Below are 20,533 nucleotides of genomic sequence, written 5' to 3'. Positions count from 1 at the left end.
GATATCAGAGCTGTCTGCATAGGTTTAATCCTACAAGTAGAATTAAAAACGAATACTAGAGAATAATTTTATTTATCAAAAAAAAGTTTTTATTGTGAACTTGCCTCTGTAGCATTTGCTTTGTGGGTCTGTATTTTTTGACATATCCAGATTCTCCACTAAGAACTACGAGCTTGCCTTTTCATTGACATTTCATAAATGCATTTCCATTTGGGGGAGACTTTATTGCAAAAACTCCATTTAAAATTGTATTTGAAGATGACATTCCACAGAGTAAGACCTTATTATCCATTTTTTCATAGTAACATAGAATCATGGAATAGGAGGGTTTGGAAGTGTCTTTTAGAGATCATCTAGTCCAACCTCCCTGAAGAAGCAGGTCCACATAGATCAAGTCACACAGGAACATGTCCAGGCAGGTCTTCAAGACCTTCAAGGAAGGAGAATCTACAACCTCCCTGGGCAGCCTGTGCCAGGGCTCCCTCACCTGAACAGTAAAATAGTTTTTTCTTATGTGTAAATGGAACTTTTTGTGTTCCAACTTCATCCCATTACCCCTTGTCATGTTGCTAGGCACCATAGAAAATAGGGATGTTCTAACCTCCTGACATCCACTATTTAGATACTTATTAATGAGATGTCCCTCAGTCTTCTCTAGACTAAAGCCCCAGTTCCCACAGCCTTTCCTCATAAGGAAGATGCTCCAGTCCCTTGATCATCTTGGTGGCCCTGCGCTGGACTGTCTCCAGAAGTTCTCTGTCCCTCTGGAGCTGGGGAGCCCAGAACTGGACACAGGACTCCAGATGAGGCATCACCAGGGCAGAGCAGATGGGGAGCAGAACCTCCCTTGACCTGCTGGCCACACTCTTCTTGATGCATCCCAGGATGCCATTGGCCTTCTTGGCCATGAGGGCACATTGCTGGCTCATGCTCAGTTTATTATCAACCAGAATTCCCAGGTCTCTCTCTGTAGAGCTGCTCTCCAGCAGGTCAATCCCCAGCCTGTACTAGTGCATGAGATTGTTCCTCCCCAGATGCAGGACTCTGCACTTGTCCTTGTTGAACCTCATGACGTTTTGAGGTTTTTATTTTCATATTTTTATTATTATTTTAATCCTATTACCACCAGACAAGCTATGAATCTAGAATTAAATAGGTTTTTTTTCTTAAGCAATATACTTCTGCTATAAAATTTGCTTGTGCAAATAAATTAATAGTAGCAAAGCATTTGTTAACCCTTACTAGATGCCAATTGATGCCAATAATATTGTCTATATATATTGTCTATATAATCAAAGGCAAAATTTACCTGTAAAATGTACTTAAATGAAATACTCCATCAGAGCCTGTTTTGAAAATATAACACGTGAGTCAATTATGTATTTTTTGCTATCAAAGAAAGCATATTAAACACAAAAATCTAGTGAGAGCTATGAAGCACTTTGTAGATTTTATCTGGTAACCTTTTTTTGGGAAAAAAAGCCTTGGAAGCTTATGAAATGAAAACATAATGACTGTGTTGATTTACTTAGTGAAAGGTTCTGGAATTTGAGACAGAATTTTATATCAGTTTTAGCCCTTGATAGATAGAGCTTTTCAGTTAGGTGCAGATTTCTATCTTGAGTAGAGATTTGATTCAGTTCAGTCTTTTGCAGGAATTCAGCTAATTTGTTCCTCGTATTATTTTAATGATTTATAACTCTTGAGTTAAATGTTTTTTCGTTATTTTTTCTGTGAACTTCTGAAATTATTACACTTCCAAATGACAGGCACCTTTATTATTTCGTGTCAATGTAATGAACAAAAATGCTGCAGAACTAGTTTTATTTCATTTCTTCTGCTCATTGAATTGAGTTGTGAGCATATTCTGACATAGTCAAACCACATTTTTTTATCAAATTCTGTATCTAAGTATGCAGAATAATGTCATAGTTCATTATACATCTGATGGTACTTTGTCTTCTCTTGAAATGGGTAATTTTTTATCATTCCTTCTTATCACAAAAACTGCTGTGGCTGAGGCATATTCAGACCTCTAGTGTTTTAGTTGCTTATGCCAATTTGTTCACTGAATACTAACAACTTTTATCACATCTCTAAAAAAAAAACAGGCAGAAATAAATAACACAGCATGTGATCTTAGCAGGTGACTTCCTTATTGTTCATACTATTTCAGTGGGGGATGTACACTGTATTTAACCTGCAAATGCCCTCTCCACTTTCAATCTGTTAAGTACTCATTGTGAACAGATTCTGATATGGTGGGAATAACTACTAGAATTTTTATTGTCTCAAATTTTTGAAGTGCTGTTAATGATGTTTGGAGTTCAGTATTTTTTGTTTCAATAGCCAGTGCCTCTATGTGGTATGTTCTCTGTGAATCCAAGTTTGGAAAAAAAGACTGGGTAGCAGTGCATTATTAATATGCATGAGGCCCAGTCCTGGGTTTCTCGGATTGTATATGCAAAAAACACTGTTACTTAATTTCCTCTGATATATGAAACTAAGTGTTCATAGAGATTTTCCTTTATCTACGTCAATACCAAACTGAGACATCTTCAGTTTTCCCTTATTCTCAAAACAGGGTAAAATACATTTTAATACTGACTCAAGGCTATAGATTTATAAAGTACTTTCAGATTGCATATAGTTTGAGATAAAAAAAGTAATACAGATGCTGTGGGTTTACAAAGAAGAAAGTGGTGAGATAGGCATGTGTGTCCAACTGAAGAAGTTTGGATGTCTTATGTCTGATATCCCATCTGTCTTTTGGAGCCATCGATATCTGACATGACAGAACACACATTACCATGGAAATATGGAATACCTATTTAACAGATGCACAGAATGGCAGGGGTTGGAAGGAACGACTAAATATCATCTAGTCCACCCCCCTGCTGAGGCAGATCTGCATAGATCAGGTCACACAGGAAAAACCTGTCCAGATGGGTTTGAAAACCTCCAGAGAAGTAGATTCCACAACCTCCCAGGCCAGGTCATGCCAGGGCTCCATCACCCACATAGTAGTTTTTTGTTAAGTTTCAGTGGAACTTTTTGTGTTCCAGCTTTCATTCATTAACCCTTGTCCTGTTACTGGGCAACTAAAGAACAAAGCATTGTCCCATGCTCTTGACATAAACCTTTCAAATACTTGTATTAATGAGGTCCTCCCTCAGTCTCCTCTTCTCCAAGCTGAACAACCCCAACTTCCACAGCCTTTCCTCATAAGGAAGATGCTCCAATCCCCTGATAGTCTTGATGGCGCTAGTCTCTCTCCCTGTCCTTCTTGATCTGGGGGCCCAGAGCTGGACACAGGACTCCAGATGAAGCCTCACCAGGGCAGAGTAAAGAGAGGAAAACTTCCTTTGTCCTTCTGGCCACACTCTTCTTGATGCATCCCAGAATGCCGTTCGCCTTCTTGGCCACGAGGGCACATTGCTGGCTCATGCTCAGTTTATTATCAACCAGGACTCTCTCCACAGAGCTGCTCTCCAGCAGGTCAGTCTCAGCCTGTTCTGGTGCATGGGGTTGTTCCTTCCCAGATGCAGGACTCTGCACTTGTTCTGGTTGAACCTCATGAGCTTCCTCTCTGCCCAACTCTCAAGCCAGTCGAGATCCCACTGAATGGCAACACAGCCTTCTGGTGAGTCAGCCAGTCCTCCCAATTTGATGTCATCAGCCGACTTGCTCCCCTCATCCAGGTTGTTGATGAAGGTGTTGAATAAATCTGGCCCCAGAACTGACCCCTGGGGAACTCCACTGGTCACAGGCCTCCAACCTGACTTGGCTCCATTGATCACCACCCTTTGGGGTCTGTCATTCAGCCAGTTCTCAGTCCACCTCACCATCCACTCACCCAACCCACACTTCCTGAGCTTTTCAATTAGGATGTAATGGGATACAATGTCAAAAGCCTTACTGAAGTCAAGGTAGATGACATCCGTTGCTCTCCTCTCATCTAGCCAGCTGGTTATCCCTTGAATCCATGTTGAGTTCGCCTGATAACCATCTTTTCCTTCTTGTGTTTTAAGATGACATCCAGAATAAGTTGTTCCATTACCTTTCCAGGGATGGAGGTGAGGCTGATCAGCCTGCACTTTATCAGGTTCTCCTTGCCTGTTTTGAAGACTGAAGTAACAGTATTTAGTACCTTATGTCATTTAATAAAAATATCTTTTGTGTTCTGTGGACAGATGTTTCTGAAAAGACTTATGTGAATCTCCTGAAGCCAATAATGTTACAGGATCTCTTTTCAGTCTCTACAGCTCTCAAGGAAATGCATTGTTTTCCTAGATCTTTTAGCTTTGTGCTCACTTTGTTTTAAGATTATGCTGGTTTTTACAGCCATAAAATCATTCATAATGCTAAAGAAATAGATCTCCCTCTCAGATTCCTAAACTACTTCACTATGAAGCAATTTTTAAAAGCATACTAGACATATTGTTAAGATAGTGTCACAAGTTCCCTTTTAAAAAAGATTATTAATTGTTCTGTACTATTTCTTAAATTGTGTATTGATAGTAAGGATAATAAATTGTCTCTTAAATGTCAGCTTTTACAGGACTTTTGGGAATGATTCAGACATTAAATATGGACACCTATGGCCAGTTTTGGTGCCTTAGGATATTGGAGACATCTGTATTATATCTGACCTACAGGAGACCCATGATCCTACAGAAACTGTGGTTTGAGGTCAGACAATAGTCTAGAGGCAACTAAAATAACATATGGCAACTGAATTTATTGGAAGCTTATTATTTTACCTGTACTTGTTACACACTTTCCTGGCTTTGGATTTCACTGGCTCCAGAGGTCTTGCATTGAAGAAAAAAAAATGAAGAGCTGTATTTGGTCCTGTGCTATCATTTCTGTAGTTTGTTCATCATGGAAGAATGGCAAGGACAGGAGTAGAAATTGTCAGGTGCTGTGTATCTAACATGCACATTCATTCATGTGAGAATACTATAGCAACTTCACCATGCAAAAAATTCAAGTTGTTCTGTATTGTCTGTTATGTTCTACAGGCCTCATTGATGGTTATGCAGATGAAAAGGCATTTCTGGAAAAACAGCTTCAGGAAAAAATAGATGTAATTGACCATCTTGAGCAAGAGCTACTGTGTACAGGTAACAAATTGCAGGAGTTAGAGGCTGAGCAGCAGCAGATCCAGGAAGAGAAGGAGTTACTCTCCAGACAGAAGGATGCTATGAGAGCAGATGCAGGGCCAGTAGAGCAACGTATGTATTCCTCACGGTCTTTCTATGAGATTTTCTTATACTTTCAAATAAAATAATAAGTAAACTTGGCAAAACATTGCCCCTACCACTTTGTAATCATTAATAAAAATGTGATAGGATAAAATGTGGTATTTTCATACTTGATGCCTAATGTTAGCGTGATAACTTTTCTTAATATTTCACAAAAGGATTTTTCAGAAGTGTTGAATGATCACAATTATTGTTCTTTAAACCAGCAAAAGCTTGATACCTCTGAAAATCTGCATTATTTATAGTGTCATTTGAGATGGAATATCCTGAAGTTTGTAACCATGAGATTTTAAAAAATGGTCTAAATACTTTTCCAGAGTTTTAGAGGAACTAGCAATCATACCTACCAGAACATGATTGAACTACACATAATGGTCATATTTATTTTAGATGCAGAAGATGGACTTTTCTAACAAATTCCTCTTTTGAGGAAGAATGGCACAAAAGTGCTATGATAAGGAAAGCCTGTTATCTACTAGTAATGAAAACTTTCAGCACTAATGGTGAAAATTCCAGATAAATACCATGTGAATGTAATCTAACTAACTGCTTACTCAAAAAGACATTCACCTTCATGAAGTAAATTTCATTCTTCCTTAAACTAATAAATTAATATCTTATGTTTGAGAGGGGAAGAAAACAGAACAGTGTTGTTTTAAGAAGTACGTAACTTTCAAGGATTGCAATGCTTATGTTGTAATTAGCAGACTGAAATTGCCATAAACTTTTACAAATTAAATAAAATCATTATTTAAAGTGTTGCTGTTTTTATGAATTACACATCTTGGTGTGTATTTGCAGTTTCCTGCATATCCACTTTGTGCAACAATGTTTTAAGAACAACCTGTTGTTTCCTAATTTATAGTAAAGGAGATCCTAGCCTATGACTCCACTTTAGTTATTTGTTATAAGATTTAGGTTTCTAAACATTTTTAAGTTATTTTCATGTATAACAACTGTAAGGATAAAAAAATTCTATAAATAATCTGGAGATACTTCTATCATGCATACCAGAATAACTTACCATATACCCTAAGTTATCTCAACAACTTTGTCATTAAGTGCCATATCTATCTTTGGCTTCATTTTCTCTTACATTGTTGCACCACAAGAAAACTATAGCTGGCATGTGAATTTCTTTGCTTCCTTTTTTTTTTTTTCTCTCTCTCTCTCTATTCTCTTAGGCCTAGTAGATGCTGCAGTCGATGCAGCTTCCCAAGCAGGTGTGTTTGTATGTTGCATGGCCAATCTGGGTGGAAGACTTACACGTACTGACATTATTAATCAGGATTGTCGGGCTTTTGGCTTACTGACATTACTTGTAATTGCTACTGGCCAGTAGCTTTGATGTTGTATTTCATACTCAGTTTTACATTTTGCTAACAGCATTTCTTATAATTTCTAAACATAATAAGCAAATTCATGAATAACCATCATCTTATTCACCTATGAATTATAGATACTTAGATGGTATTGGAGGAACATTTTTGTAGCCCTTTTGAAAATTTTTATTTCCAAATACACTTGAGTCATTCACTATGATAACTACACACTGTATTACATTGATATACAATGGTTACCTAGAAATTAGAATTGGTTAAATATGATGTAAGATGATGGTGCCTAAAGGGTCTTTCTCTTATAGTAAAGTAAATTTTTCTATTTCTGTCTAAAGATCAATCATGTTTTAAAGATTCTCTAAATGGATTTTACCTCAAGGAATTAATGTGGTTAGTTAATATGTACTTCAAGGGGCTCTGGCTTTAAGTCTTATTAGAGTGGTTTGGGACTTTACTATATATTCTTGCCACTCTTTCATGAGGACTCAAAATTGGGCATCCAACCATGGACTCATTGTTTTTACAAAGCTTCATTTACAGGTCAGTAATTTTCCTCTCTGCCCAGCAACCTCACCAGTGTTTTCACTGTTTTCAGTGATCTCTTCAGTGTTTTCTTCAAATGTGTCACATTAAATGATGAAGACTTAGGAGTGGATAGATTTTTTTTTTTTTTTCCAGCACTGGGGATGAGAAGAGGGTTGTGTTTTCAGTAGTTTATTGCTAACCTCTGTGCTGACTCTAGCTGTAGTTTGAACCCATACAATTTATTTTCAATTATACAAAGATCTTTTATTTTATATGAAACTTAAACAGGGAAGTAAGCTGATGCAACATCACTAACAGTCTTCTGAAGACTAACTTAAGGATAGTAATTTTAATATAATTTTTTTTAAATGGTTATCTTGATTATTTCTCAGAAGTGAATCTATTTTCTAAAAAAGAAAAATAGTAAAAACCCAAACCAGTTCACATCGTTCTGCAGAGTGCAGCATGGATACTTTGGGGTGTGGTTTTACTTCATAACATTACTAACTATTCATATTTAAAAGTAGTGTGTGGTGCTTTTATTATAACCAGAATTACTGGAGGAAACAGAAAAGCTAATGAAAGAAAAAATTGAAGTACAACGTCAAGCCGAAAAAGAGTATGGTGACCTTCAGAAGCAAGTTAAAGTCTTGGAAATAGACTTGGAGGAACAAGTCAATCATTTGATAGAGCTAGAGCAAGAGAAAAATGCTGAACTAATGGACTTAAGGCAACAAAACCAGGCTTTGGAGAAGCAACTTGAGAAAACAAGAAAATTTCTAGATGTAAGTATGGTAAAAGGCTAGTTTAATGAAGATAGGTGAGCACCTGTAATGAGGTTTAATTCAGCGAGAAATGGGGGGTTTTTTCAGATTTTAAGCAAACATGAACACGCAATGGTAGTAGTGTTGTAGGTTTCATCCCAAGGATTTAACTAACATTTTAAAAGTTGAAAATTCATTTGAGAGGCTTACTTGGGACTGTTCTTTATTTCTAAGTGGAAGCATTTAAAATTCTATTTTTGTGACCTGCATTTTGAATAATTTGCTGAATTTCTGTATTTTTCAGTTAAGTTTAGTAGAATTAGTCTATGAAGTCTGTTCAAGGTCCTGCACTGGAGTTGGGGCAACCTCTAGTATCAATGCAGGCTGGGGATGAAGTGATTGAGAGCAGCCCTGCAGAGAAGGGCTTGAGAGTACTGGTGGATGAATAATCGGACATGAACTGACAGTATATGCTTGCAGCCCAGAAAAACAACCATATCCTGGGCTGCATCAAAAGCAATGTTACCCTCAGGTTGAGGGAGGTGATTCGCTCCCTCTCCTCCACTCTGATGAAACCTCACCTGCACTACTGCATCCAGCTCTTGGGTCCTCAGCATGACAGACATGGAGCTGTTGGAGTGGGTCCAAAGGAGGGCCACAAAAATGGTCAGAGGGCTGGAACACCTCTCCTGTGAGAAAAGACTGAGACAGTTGGGATTGTTCAGCCTGGAGAAGACTCCAGGGAGACCTTATTGTGGCCTTTCAGTACTGTAAGGCGCCTTATAAAATGGTGACAAACTTTTGAGCAAGGCTTCTCGTGATAGGACAAGAGGTAATGGTTTTAAACTAAAAGAGAAAAAATTTAAATAAGATATAGGGGAAGACATTTTTTAACATGAGGATGGTGAGGTACTGGAAGTTGTTTCCCAGATAGGTGGTAGGCACCTTATCCCTGGAAATATTTAAGGCCAGATCGGATGGGGCTCTGAGCAACCTGATCTAGTTGAAGATGTCCCTGCTTATTGCAGGAACGTTGGACAACATGAATTTTAAGGTCCCTTGCAACCCAAATGATTCTATGAATTACCTAGTCAGCTTTATTTGCACTTGAAAATTGAAAGCATAATTTATCTTGTTTCTTTTATAGTCTTCCTTCAGAGTATCCAAGAATCTACCTCCAGATATTAAGCTACACCTTACAGACAGTTATGTTATATGTATATTTTTCCACACTAACCGTAGCAGCTGCCTATACCCAACTATCTACCTCAGACTGTCTCTGCAAATTTTTGCCTCTACTCCAATTTCAACAAACACTATCTTCCTTGCCACCTTTTTGCCTATTTTATTCCTATGAAGTGTTCTATGATGTTGTTGGGAGAAGACTTATTAATTCTTGCCTTCTCAATTAAGTCTCTAGCTGACAGAAGTAGGGTGGAATAATTTTTGACACAATAAATTTAAGACTTCATGGTACCTTCTCTGTATAATCTATTACTAAGCTGTATTAAAGGAAAGATCTTTCCAAATACTACTTAGCACAAATGGATTATTCATTTTCTACAGTTACAAGATTTTTTTCTCACTGAAACTAGTGTGTCATAGTAGGACAAAGTTCAGAAGTGAAAATTACTATTACAAGTCCCATAGACATAAATACATTATGATTTGGGTTTATCAATAGGACAGTCACGAACTGTTGAGATTAGCTGTTTATAATAGCAGCATTACAATTCTGCTGTTTCCTTGAAACAGCAGGTCAGTTTATAAAATCTGTAACTTGTAAAGATTGAGGTTTTATTCTGGTTTCCTGATTTTTTGTGAAATATTTTGTTGATAAACAGAAGTGTATTCTTCTTTGTATCAGGTACTTCCGCTAGTTAATTTTAATACATCTGATTAGGTCAGTCTGGTTTTACAAAGTGGCATTACAATTTATAATTTTGTAATTTTCTTTTTTATTGCTGTTGGCTCATCACCAGTTGTCGTGGTTTGGCCCAGCTAGCACAGCAGCACCATGACAGTCTCTCAATCAGTGCCCCCATTCACCCCCACTCTCATTAGGATGGTGGAGGCCCCAGCAAAATGGGAGTAAAAAGATAAGCAAGATTGTTGTGGATTAAGACAAGGGCAGGGAACTCCAATTACAGTTCCAGGCAAAACAGACTCCAGTACTTGACTTAGAGAGGAAAGTAGGAACGTTTATTCTACAAGAAACAGAACAGAAGAAATCAGAAAGAGGGTAGGATGACGAGAAAATTACAACCAGCATTTTTAAGATCTCCCTCCCCCATCCCTCCCTTCTTCCTGGGCCCAGCTCACTGCTCCCATTACCTCTACCTCCTCCCTCCTCAATGGCTCAGGGGGGGAAGGGAATGGAGGATGTGGTCAGTCTCTCACAGATGGGCTCTGCCACTTCTGTCTTCTCAAATGAGGATGACTCCTGGCATTCTTCCCCTGCTCCAACATGGAGTTCCTCCCCTGGGACACAGTCCTTAACGAACTTCTCTGGTGTGGGTTGCTCCCAACAGATACAACTTCTGCTGATACAGGGTCCCTCAGGGTCCATGGTGAATATCTCAGGTGTGGATTCTTTGCCACGGTTGCAGTTTCTGCAGTTACAGGGTCCCTCTCTCGAGACAAGGCCTCTTCTGGGCATAAGTTTAATGAGCTGTTTTGTCGTGGGTTCCTTCCCACAGTTACAGCTGTGGATATTGGGTCCCTTCCTCGGTATATGGCCTGCTCTGGCCATAGTAATAAAGGGTCCCTCCCTTGGGACACAGCCTGCTCCAGTTATAGTTCTAAAGAAGAAAATCACTGCCCCTGGCTTGGGGTCTGCAGTGAAGTGATTGAGTCCCTCCCACGGGACACAGCCTCCTTCAGCTATAGTCACTGTCCCTGGCTCAGGGCCTTTAATAAAGTGAATTGCTGCCCCTGGTCCAGGGCCAGCTTTAGCAACATGAATCTCTGCCCGTGATACGGGGTCATTATCAAAATGAGTCTCTACCACTGATGGGGGTTCTTTAAAGATATGAAAATAAATCTCAGCTTCACCAGTTCTCTCCATAGAATGCAGGGGAGTCTCTGCTCCAGCACACCTCCTTCTCTCTTTCATCACTGACCTTGGAGTCCACATGGTTGTTTCTCTCACTGTTCCTACTCCTTGCACCACCACCAGCTAGAAGAAGAAGGGCAGAAGAGAAAAAACCCAAAAAAACAAGAGGAAGAACCCTCCTCTTCCGGCTTCTTCTTAAAAAGTGATTGTGGAGGGGTCTAATTGACTCAGCCCCAGAATTGGGTCACAGCTGGGGAGAGTTGCGAACAACTTCTTACAGGAGCCGTCTTTACAGCCCCTTCCCCCTTACCAGAAAAGGCTGTCATGTCAAACCATTACATCAATTATAATACAGACTTCAATTCTTAATTTCTGTTTGTGTGACATATATCAAAGACAAATGTTAGGGAAAAAAAATATAAAATACTGACTTGTAACCATTTTTGTGGTTTAGCTGGAACAGAAGAAACAAAACTAACTCTGATGGAATAATATTGGATGTAGTTTGGCCTTCCTAATTTTTGAATTAAAAATGTGAAATTTGTTGCCCAAAAAGTTTTTGTTAATGGTAGTTGCAAGAGTTTCTGCTACGTTGAGAAAACTGGCATACACTTACCAGCCTCACATTAATGGAAATAAGTAGTAGTAAAATACTTAGACAGGTTTTAAATCAAATGGTGTACCACATAATTTCTTAACTTTCAGGAGCAAGCAATTGACCGAGAGCACGAGAGGGACATATTCCAGCAAGAGATACAGAAGCTTGAACAACAGCTTAAGGTTCCACAAAGGAGTCAGCCTGCCAATGAACATCAAACCAGAGAGGTAACACATATTATTACTTGCACTCAGTGAATATAAGTGACAACTTAACAGCTGTTAAGATATTGTGATGAAGCTATTTTATGGTGTACCTAACTTGTATCCATTTACCAGCCAAGAAAGTAAATCCCTGTATATGAAGGGTAAGGTGAGGGGGGAAAGTGGTGAGATTTGTGTTTTGGGAGTTTTCTCAGACTGCTTGTTTGGTAGTTTTTAGTAGTAGACATAACGGGACTTCAAAATTTTCACAAAGTCTCTTTCATATAACTTGATTTTAAAAGATCTCCTTTTTCCAAAAGCCTGTGGAAACATTCAGGACTTTTTTTAGCAATTTCACGTGTTCTTGTGTTGTTTTGTGGCATCATGTTTATAGCACAGGTACACAGGTGAAGGAATTGAGTTACCCAGGTTTAACACCTGAGATATGGTAGCACTCTTTGTGTACACTCGAACCTTCTCCGTGAGAGTCTGTCTCCAGTGACACAAAATTAATGACCCTAGAACAGCAGCTCAAGGCAGTCACAGATAACTCTTAGACTCATCAAAATCAAGAAAAGTGACAGCAGGGCAAATGCTATATATTGTAAAGTTTTTGCATTATTTGTTTGATGACCTGTTAGTAAATTAAAGTCCATTTTATTGGAGTGGGATTTCGTGTCCTGCTTTTTGAGAAAAGCTTATATTTTTGCATGATTTTCTTGCTTGCTTTTCAGCATTAAAATATTTATTAGGTTGCACTGAGGTAGTTCAGTTGCTGTAATTCAATTCTTAAGTATTAGCAATATTTAGTATTCTATGTTGTATAGTCAAGGAACATAGGCAATAATAGGACATGATGCTGTATGTGACATGTAAGTTGTCAAAATATTTATCTACTTATAATTCTCAGATTTAGAGGTGTATTTCATGAAGGGAGTTATGTTTTAATACAAAGGCTTGCAAGAAATCCTGCAAAGTATTCAGTCAATACTGCGTGGTATGGCTGTCATCAGGCTCTAAACAATGAATCTTCTGGAATTAGCTGGTTATGTGTTAACCAACACGTGCAGGACAATTTTGCAATATTTCATTCTGTTGCAAAGTGTGTGCACAATCCTCTCTTGTGGACATGTTCCACAGATGAGGAACACTTTTTAGCACAATTAATTTTCTGGTATTTGAGATGTTATTTTTGAAATATTTTTGTTATGTGTATGTTTAAAAATTGGGGCATGAGTAGTATGTGAATTCCTGGCTAAAATTTTAGAGCTGTTTAAAATTTTAGCGGCTGTTTTAGAGCTGGGTGATGTTGAATTTTTTCATAGTTGCACAGTATTTGAAATGCTCCTCTGCTTTTCATGAACACCATGAACATTTTCTGTTGATAACTTATTTTTTTTTTTACCGATGTTTCAGCTTGCTCTGTCAATTGATTCCAGGGAGGGCTGTCATAAAGAGTCTGCTCTAGACTTGATTTTTCTTTTTGCATTTCTCTCTCAGGACTTTTCTGTGGTAACTTCAGGCGTTGATGCTACTCATGGATGGATAACGTCAATAATACCATCCTATCAGCTTTATGTTCTGATCCTCTTCTATCTATTGAAATGCTTTGAGGCTTCTACCTTTTGGCTACATCGTAACTTCCTGATTGTAAATACTGAAATCAGTTTCCTGAGTGGGACAAACATTACTTTCTATGTCTCTCGCTTAATTGCTTAGTTTAACTCAGTTCTTAACATCAGGCCTAATAACATGGTTTTGTTACAGAGCTTTCTTATCCATAACTTTGATTGTTTCTGAAATACTACTAGAAGAGGGTTGATTCCTACCTCTGCTACTCCAATTACTCTTTTACTATCTTGTTTCTGAGCTGCAAACATCTGAACAACTGAAATTCAAAATGCTTTATTTGGATGCATTTTCCCCTGTAGAAAGTGAAATTGTGTCATCCATCACATCTGTTTGGCCCCACTTAACAAATCCAGCAAGAAAACAAAACTTGCTGTTCCTCAAGATTAAAGTGTAGCAATTCATTTCAATGTTAAAGACCCAGTGAGTTTTAGGATATGTCTGTGTGTCACTCTTTGAGTAATTTTATCACAGAGTTTTAGGACTGCGATATTCCTCAGAAATGTAAATAGCATCTTGACCTTAGGGTCAAGATATTCCACCTGTAGATTTTAAAGGTATCTTCTTAGTGTGTTGCATAGGGATACCATGCTACTTGCTTTTACCTCACTGTAGAGTCTGAAGTCTTCAGGAAGACAAGGTCAATTCTAGCGGGCAGCACAAAACATATGACTTCTTAAAAAAATGCTGGTTTATATCTGTTGAATGTAGCACTACAGTATCCTAACTTTACATTTTGTTTCACCTAAAGAGTAAGAGTTTTATTACGAGAAAAAAAACAGGGATATTTTTTCTCTGTTAAAAATGAGTGCTGTTGCTACTGCTAGCAAACCCTTCTAGTCTAGTACAATATATTCATCTTCTTGCCATATTTTCAACAGGTTGAACAGTTAACAAATCATCTAAAAGAAAAAACAGACAAATGCAGTGAGCTTTTGCTCTCTAAGGAGCAACTTCAGAGAGATATACAAGAACGAAATGAAGAAATTGAGAAACTAGAATGCAGGGTAAGAGAGCTGGAACAAGCCTTAATCATCAGTGCAGACAACTTGCAAAAGGTATTGCTTGGTCTAAAATTTATATATATTTACTAGTTTCTTATTTTCTTGAGAACAAAACAGTGTATCTCTTCTATTTGTTTAAAGGTGGAGGAGAGGAAACAGTTTGGCACCATCATAGTCAAGGGGGAATTACCTCTTGAAGTGCAACTGCAAGCTGAACGAGAAGCTGTGGACAGAAAGGAAAAGGAGGTAAAATATCTGTGAAATGCTCTGTGTTTCCAATGATATTTTCATTTGTCAGGTTTTGCTTTCTGTTGAGTTTAGTGAACTATAGTGGTGAATTTTTTTTAACATACCAAAGAGATAGCAGTCCAAATCCCTTTGAAATTCTCTTGCAAACCATGTTAACTGTTGTTATTGTCTATGTTAATATTTATGACTTACGAGAGTGTTTCTGGAATCAAAATTCATCCCAATTAAGAAAAATTTCATAGTGATTGTTATAAATTGCTGTTATAAAGTTCACTAGCCAATTTAAGTGACTCATAGATCAAATTTATTAAGCAAGTGGCAAATAAGCAAAACAGCCCTGGGCGGCCAGGAGACTCTGCCCGTCTTGTTACTAGAGGGTCTTCTCCTGCCTCCTGATGGTCGTAGGGTGGTCGCTGGGATGAAGTCAGTAGTCTAGTGGCCCACTCATGAACTCTTCTCTTGGCTCTTATCAGCTCATGTGCAACCTATTGTACCTCCTATAAGCATCTTAGCCAACTGCACCTGTGCACATTGTAGGAAGTTTATGGTTGAAGTTTATGGTTAAAGTTTTACAAGACTTTTACAATGACTTTAAAGGGTTCCTTGCACAACTATTCTTTCATGATTTGATTAACGAACATGACCTTTTCCATTACAGTGATTGCAGTTGATTTTTAATTAATTTTTAAATTCCAATCAGTTTTAAGGACTCATAATGTCACGGAGGACAGATTCTTTCATTCATGTATACCAAACTAGTTTAGTGTAGACAGTACACTTGAAAATTCTAGCATTTCATTTTTAATATGGCTGTCTACTTATTTTCCTCCCTTTCTTTTGAAAACATAGGTCACAAACCTTGAGGAACAGCTGGAGCAGTTTCGAGAGGAGCTAGAAAATAAAAATGAGGAAGTTCAGCAACTACACATGCAACTAGAGATTCAGCGAAAGGAGTCCACTACACACTTGCAGGAACTTGAACAAGAGAACAAGTTATTTAAGGTAATTATGTAACAGAGAAGCCTAGAGCTTTATTCTCCTTTCTCCCTAGAAATATTTTCAAATTCTTGCAAAATGTTAAGATGCCAAATTCTTTCTCAAGCATTCAGTTCCACTTGCAAAATGCTAAAAACCTTGTATAATTACTTCTCATTCCATGTAATTTGTTTATTTTAATTCTTACACCTTAAAAACTCACACAAGATTATGCACACTGTATACAACTGTAACATGGTTTTGGGTCGGGGTTTTTTTGGTAGGATGAAATGGAAATACTGGGACTAGCTATCCAGAAATCTGAAGATGCCACCATAAAGGACCATCATTTAGTGGCTGAGAGACTCACTCATATCATGCAAGAAAAGGAGCAGGAAATAGATCATCTTCATGAACAAATTGCAAAACTGCAACAGCAACTTGAAGTCACAACTGACAACAAAGTACATACTTTTGAAATCTTTTTTCAGAGTCCTTCTTTGTGTTGCTAGCTGAACAAAAACGCTCTGTCACTCCACTAATTGCGTTATCTTCTATTGCTGCCTTAATTTAAAAATGTAAATGGTTCAGTTTCAGGCAATGCTTCAACTCTAATCTGTTTTGTTTAGGGTTTTTTTTTTTTTTATGAAGGATACTTTTTGCTTGCTTTTCTGTTTATTATTCTGACTAATTTTTGGTTTGGTTTTAAGTTCTTCATTCCTTGTTCTTCTAATACTTCCAAACATTTAATAGTGTACAGGTAGCTGAATTCAATCTAAACATTTGTTCGGTCATCTTCCTCCAACAACTTACTTTCAGTATTGTATTTCAGTGACACCTGCTGTTGCATTTTATAGGATTTTTCGTAGTTTAACTTTTGTGCTCCATGAGTTTGTGTAAACACTTTCTCATTATACTAAGATGTTGGCAATGCCTTTAATCCAATTTGAGGCATGGTAGATGTGCAAACAAAATGCTGTATTTTGTTAGAAATGGAGAGCAAGAAAGAAAGAAGCAGATTCCTCTTTATTTACTAAGATTTAACATCTGTAGCTTTTTGTTCCCTTTCAATTAATGATATTGAGTGTCATCATTTGACTACCATTTTATACAAATATAATGCATTTGATTTCATCAGAAATACTACTTATTTTGCATTGATGTAGGTGACAGCAGAACCAGGTCTTCAGTCTCACATTTTTTGTAGAAAGAAAATTGAATTTTTTCTGTGCATGAATTTTGCATTCTGACCATTTTAAATGTGAAAATTTGTTGGTCATAACCTTTAACCCCAACGTACGTGTTATTGAGTAATGTAAGAACAGAAGTTCTGTTACCTCTTAGTAGCTGATTGAACATTTAGGCTAATGTTCTGTTAGGGCATATTAATCCATGAAAGTAGAATTCTGACTCAGATGGTTAATTTCACTGAATTTTTGTGTGCAAAATTTAATTAGAAGGACCCTCGGTTAATAATAACAAAACTATGAATTGGATTTAGGAAAGGTCATACTGTAGAAATTCAGAATGGTTCTGCTTTATACAGTGACCACAGTAATATGGCTACCTTTCTTACCTTAAGAAAAACGCTTAGGATTCAGATATAAACCACTTTAGTAATTGGTTCTTCTTCTTTTAGATGAGGTCTCATTTTCTTTATTTCATCCTTTTAACTCAGCTATATTTTTTGGGACATTAAATAATTACTCTACTTGATTGAGACCAGTATTAAATATGAATAGATTGTTCTTAGGTTAATCCCTTTCCTAATCCCTTAGACATCTTCATCCCACTAAGTGCTTTTTCTTCTAATTGCTGAATTTCTTCTGTGGTCCTTTATTCCATTATGTTATGAACAACAGAAACTGTTACGGTGACTTAATAGCAATCAACAGCATCACTGTATCACTCTTCTTTTTTCCTTTTTTTTATTTGAAAACCAATTACTTGTTCACATTTCATTTAGTGTTTCTGAGCTTGCTGTGGTCTCTGTGGATTTTTATAAATAAGCTCTTGATTGGCATATCAGCCACTGTAATTTATATGGTCATGTTTATACATGTTAAACTTACTAGAAAATTGTCTTATTATTCTGTTCAACTAACTATACCTAATGGAGTAATGAGAGACAAAGGAAAAAGTATCATTGTTTTAGTAATGAATTTGCTCATCTTTCTTATCCATATTTTTTTCTTCATATTTCTAAAAGGTCTTTTCAGAAATTATTACCAATTTTAGGTACTATAACTGATTTTATTTTCTTATACCTCTTTCTGAATATTTTGACAAATTTTGTTCTGCCTTTTACATTTTAAGTGTAGAGACACTGTTTCAGATCCCCAGGCATCCCCTAAAGAAAATATATCCACTTTGTTTCTTACACTTACTATTTATAATCCTGTCTGTCTTGAGTTTGTCTTTGCAAAAAATTGTCATTCTTCTACACTGAAATAAGAATTTGCTCCCACTGTGATTCAACAAGTAGAGAATTAATTTTATAAAGTTTATTCTACCGGAATCTGATAACTTGTCTTATTCTTTTTGCTAAGACTTTTTTTATTTATTAAATTTAATGTTCATCAAAATCAGTCATTAGGCTTTTTGTGTCTACTCATCTATTTCTTCTTAAAAGCGTATATAAAATTACTTCTTTTTTCTGCATCATAAGATCATCACTCTTATATTTGCACGGTTATATAATTTTATTAATCTCTTGGAATTTTGAGCACTTCACACAGCTTGTAATTTAAAGTGTCTTTAGAACTAACCTAGGAAAGTATTATTACCATTCTCTTCTTGTAGTTACCAGTCTCTCTTTTAATTTTGTTTGGATACTCATATACATTCTAAAAGAAATACTCATAACTTTGTCTCTTTACTTTCTTTTAAACTGTAGTAAAAAGAAATAATTGTGTTCTGGGTCTATGGGTACTCTGTGCATTTTTTAGCACTCCTGTATATGTGTATGCACACACATATAAACAGACAAACACAAAGTATTGTGAACACTTAAACTTCAGTTTTTCATATATCTATTGCAGATATTTCACTTCATTTGATGCTTTCACACCTATTTTGCAGTTCATTAAGGTCACAGACTACTTTGTCAGTCCTGTGTGAAGATGTCCTGATTGTCATAAAACTTTACAGTCACTGTGGACATACTTTCTTTTGTTCCAATTGATGTTCCAATATTTGATTAAATTGTTACTGTGGAGTTCAGGAGAAAAAAATATCTGAGAATGTAATAGTTACACATTATGAAGTTCTTTTTGTGTTTGGTTTTTTTCCAGGTTAATGAAGAGCAAAATGAGCATATACGGGAGCTGGAAGCTCAGGTAGAGTTTCTGAAAAGTGATCAAGAACGTATGAAGAAAAAAAATTATGAGGAAGTAGAGCAGTTGAATGATGTAATTGATGTGCTTCAGCAGGAACTGGCAAATATTGAACAAAAAGTACCTGCAGACATTGCTGCTTTTCAAGAAGATGCTGACAGTCTGAAACACACTCTGGAAACAGTTCTGGCAGAAAAGGAGGCTTTGGAGAAGCAAGTGGAAAACATAAATGTAGAGGCATCTCGAACAAAAAATGAGCTTGAAGAAACTAAGTTAAAAATGAAGGAGCTAAAGCAAGAAATAAGTATGTTAAAAAAAGAGCATGAAAGAATAACAGAGAAATATAAGTCTGAACTGATGAAAGGTGATGGGGAAAAAAGAGAATATAGGTGCACTGGGAAATCTGGAAAAGTGGAAGAAGGCTTAAGTGAGAAGATAGAGTTGCTAGATCAATCCCAGCTTAGGTTTTCAGATGATAATACAAGAATCACCATTAGCAAGATGGAGCTACAACTGCAGCAACTTCAGGCAAGCATTAAAGAAAAAGATTCAGAACTGTGTAGATCATGCAGTGAAATAAAAGACCTGAGAGAGAAAAGCAAAGCCGAAAGGGAAAGACTTACAAAGAGGATATTAGAAATGGAAAAAACAGTAATGGAAAAAGTTGCTGCTGCTCTTGTGAGTCAGGTTCAGCTAAATGCTGTTCAAGAGCAAAGGAAGTTCATGCAGGAAATTCAGGAAACTTCAAAATGTGTAGAGGAAGCAAGCAAGAATGCCCCAACAGAGGATTTGAGTGACAGAGCTGAAAATGAGATGGAAACAAAATTATCACTCTTAACACAGAGGCTTAGTGAGGTGAAGGACCAACTGATAATGGTAAATCACAATTTGGAGCTAGAAAAAGAAAATGTAAAAGTTGCAAAAAAGGAAGCTAAAGAGAAAGAAGGGAGACTCTTAGAACTTCAGCAATTACTGGAAGAGGTTCAAGAAAAACATAAAAAAGAGATTCAGGAATACATAAGGCAAGAAGAAATGCAGACGAATCAGGTAATTCAATGTGAGGGTTTTTTGTCTTGTTTTCACTACCATCTCTTATTTTATGTAAACTATAATGAATTAAATATTTCTTAATGAGACTATGTTAGGAATATTCTGCTCTGTGGGGTAGACCTTCATGTCTCTATTATTCCTGGAGGTACAAAGAAGAGAAGTATATTATTTTAGGTGAATCCCGCTATCTGTTTCCATTTTGCATTTAATACACTTTGCCTTTTCCTGAATGTAGGATGATTTTGAATTTTGGACATATACTTTCCTATTCCTACTTTGAATTTACTTAGAATGGAGTGAATTACACTCTTACATGGCAAGGAGGTAGAGAGATAAAAGTTAAAATTATAAAAGTTATCTAAGGGAAGGTTCAGAATGGTAAACAAATGATAACAATTTGTAGGGACAGTTTGTTGGGCATGGGTGGGTGTTTATTTTATTTTTTTTTATTTTAATTTTTTTTTTTCTTTCCTGTCTTGATTTCAGAGATATTTCTTGTCAGTAGTTTTTATATTTATCTTGATTTCTATCGTCCCCTG

The 20,533-nt window shown here is 36.8% G+C and overlaps 1 protein-coding gene across 10 annotated transcripts in view; it reads left to right on the top strand.

Moving 5' to 3' along the window:
- AKAP9 (A-kinase anchoring protein 9) overlaps nucleotides 1–20,533 on the top strand; it is a 137,885-nt gene that overhangs the window by 98,059 nt on the left and 19,293 nt on the right. For 6 of the 10 annotated variants that reach the window (XM_061997141.1, XM_061997146.1, XM_061997144.1 and 3 more), the window contains 9 exons: nucleotides 5,025–5,237; nucleotides 6,452–6,490; nucleotides 7,685–7,917; nucleotides 11,657–11,776; nucleotides 14,263–14,439; nucleotides 14,527–14,631; nucleotides 15,484–15,636; nucleotides 15,894–16,073; nucleotides 18,903–19,991. In XM_061997141.1, the coding sequence (XP_061853125.1) occupies nucleotides 5,025–5,237; nucleotides 6,452–6,490; nucleotides 7,685–7,917; nucleotides 11,657–11,776; nucleotides 14,263–14,439; nucleotides 14,527–14,631; nucleotides 15,484–15,636; nucleotides 15,894–16,073; nucleotides 18,903–19,991 (2,309 nt within the window). The remainder of the gene's footprint in view (nucleotides 1–5,024; nucleotides 5,238–6,451; nucleotides 6,491–7,684; nucleotides 7,918–11,656; nucleotides 11,777–14,262; nucleotides 14,440–14,526; nucleotides 14,632–15,483; nucleotides 15,637–15,893; nucleotides 16,074–18,902; nucleotides 19,992–20,533) is intronic. The other 4 variants (XM_061997143.1, XM_061997148.1, XM_061997142.1 and 1 more) reach the window with 4 other exon arrangements.

Source organism: Colius striatus, chromosome 5 (genome assembly GCF_028858725.1).
Source record: "Colius striatus isolate bColStr4 chromosome 5, bColStr4.1.hap1, whole genome shotgun sequence".
NCBI classification, from domain to species: Eukaryota; Metazoa; Chordata; class Aves; order Coliiformes; family Coliidae; genus Colius; species Colius striatus.
The sequence above is the reverse complement of the archived record's forward strand: the minus strand, read 5'-3'. Positions and strand labels throughout refer to the sequence as shown.